Source organism: Dipodomys ordii, unplaced genomic scaffold (genome assembly GCF_000151885.1).
Source record: "Dipodomys ordii isolate 6190 unplaced genomic scaffold, Dord_2.0 Scaffold2430, whole genome shotgun sequence".
NCBI lineage: Eukaryota > Metazoa > Chordata > Mammalia > Rodentia > Heteromyidae > Dipodomys > Dipodomys ordii.
The window spans coordinates 5,956-7,354 of record NW_012269646.1 but is presented as its reverse complement, the minus strand read 5'-3'; the positions used below and the strand labels follow the sequence as shown (position 1 = coordinate 7,354).

Genomic DNA, 1,399 nt, shown 5'->3' with positions numbered 1-1,399 from the left:
ACATAAGCAAAAAGAAAAAAGCCGGAAGTGGCACTGTGGCTCAAGTGGTAGAGCGCTAGCCTTGAGCTGAAGAGCTGAGGGACAGCACCCAGGCCGAGTTCAGGCCCCACAACCCGACCCGACTCAAGTGGTAGAGTGCTAGCCTTGAGCAAAAAGCAGCTCAGGGATGGTGTTTAAGCCCTGAGTTCAAGCCCCAGGACTGGGAGAAAAAAAAAAAAACTCAATATGGTGATGTCTTTCCGTTAAGAAGAACATGAATCAGGGGATCTGGGGAAATAGCTTTGTGGTACACAGCTTTTTGCCTAGCATGTACAAGGTTTTGAGTTTGAGTTCCAGCACAGGAAAAAAAAAAAAATCAGAATGATTCTTCAGATTCCTCAACTTTTTTTTTTTTTTTTTGTCCAGTTGTGGGGCCTGAACTCTGGGCCTGGGCGCTGTCTCTCAGCTCTTCAGCTCAAGGCTAGCGCTCTACCACTTGAGCCACAGTGCCACTTCCGGCTTTTTCCTTTTTGCTTATGTGGTGCTGAGGAATCGAACTCAGGGCCTCATGCATGCAAGGCAAGCGCTCTACCACTGAGCCACCTTCCCAGCCCCTCAACATTTCTTATGGAACTGAACATTCATTGTATTCCACAAGAAACCTTTTGGTTACGGTACTTTCCTTCATAAAGGTTTCTAAATAGACATATATGGGCCCTACTTAAAACTTGCTCTGAATTTTGTCAGCCCTCATGTGGCACTATGAAAGCTGGCACTGTGAATACTCCACTGACATAATGGCAAAAGGAACAGCATCTGGGTTTTAACTGGAAACTCCCAACAAACCTCAGACAATTGAAGAGAGGCAAAAAAGTTTGCATTTTCTGATATGTTCTTCAATCTCTTCCTCTCATATGGTGACAATCCTGAAAAATCATCCTGTGAAATTACACCAAAAAGATTGTTATTATACATAATAACAAAGCACTTCACAAAACCTGGTGTTTCACTCTTAGCACATACTTTTCTTCAAATTGTACCCACACTATTCATTTCATGTTATCTTTTGTTATTTTATCAGTCATAAGGCCTGAACTCTGGGCATGGGCGCTGTCCCTCAGCTCTTCAGCTCAAGGCGATTACTCTGAACACTTGAGCCACAGCACCACTTCCAGCTTTTTCTGTTTATGTGGTGCTAAGGAATGGAACCCAGGACCTCATGCATGCAAGGCAAGCAGTCTACCACTGAGCCACCTTACCAACCCTATTTTTTTTTAATCAGTCGTGGGGCTTGAATTCAGGGCCTGGGCATTGTCGCTAAACTTTTTTTTTTTTTTTTTTTGGTCAGTCGTGGGGCTTGAACTCTGGGCCTGGGCACTGTCCCTCAGCTCTTCAGCTCAAGGCGAGCGCTCTACCACTT

The 1,399-nt window shown here is 44.7% G+C and overlaps 1 protein-coding gene across 1 annotated transcript in view; it reads right to left on the bottom strand.

The window, feature by feature from the left end:
• Positions 1 to 825: 825 nt before the first annotated feature.
• The window catches only part of LOC106002051 (WD repeat-containing protein 76-like), a gene marked incomplete at its 3' end in the record, with an annotated part of 6,479 nt that continues 5,905 nt past the window's right edge, over positions 826 to 1,399 (bottom strand). Inside the window, exon 3 of the mRNA XM_013036976.1 lies at positions 826 to 918. Within this exon, the coding sequence (XP_012892430.1) occupies positions 826 to 918 (93 nt within the window). The remainder of the gene's footprint in view (positions 919 to 1,399) is intronic.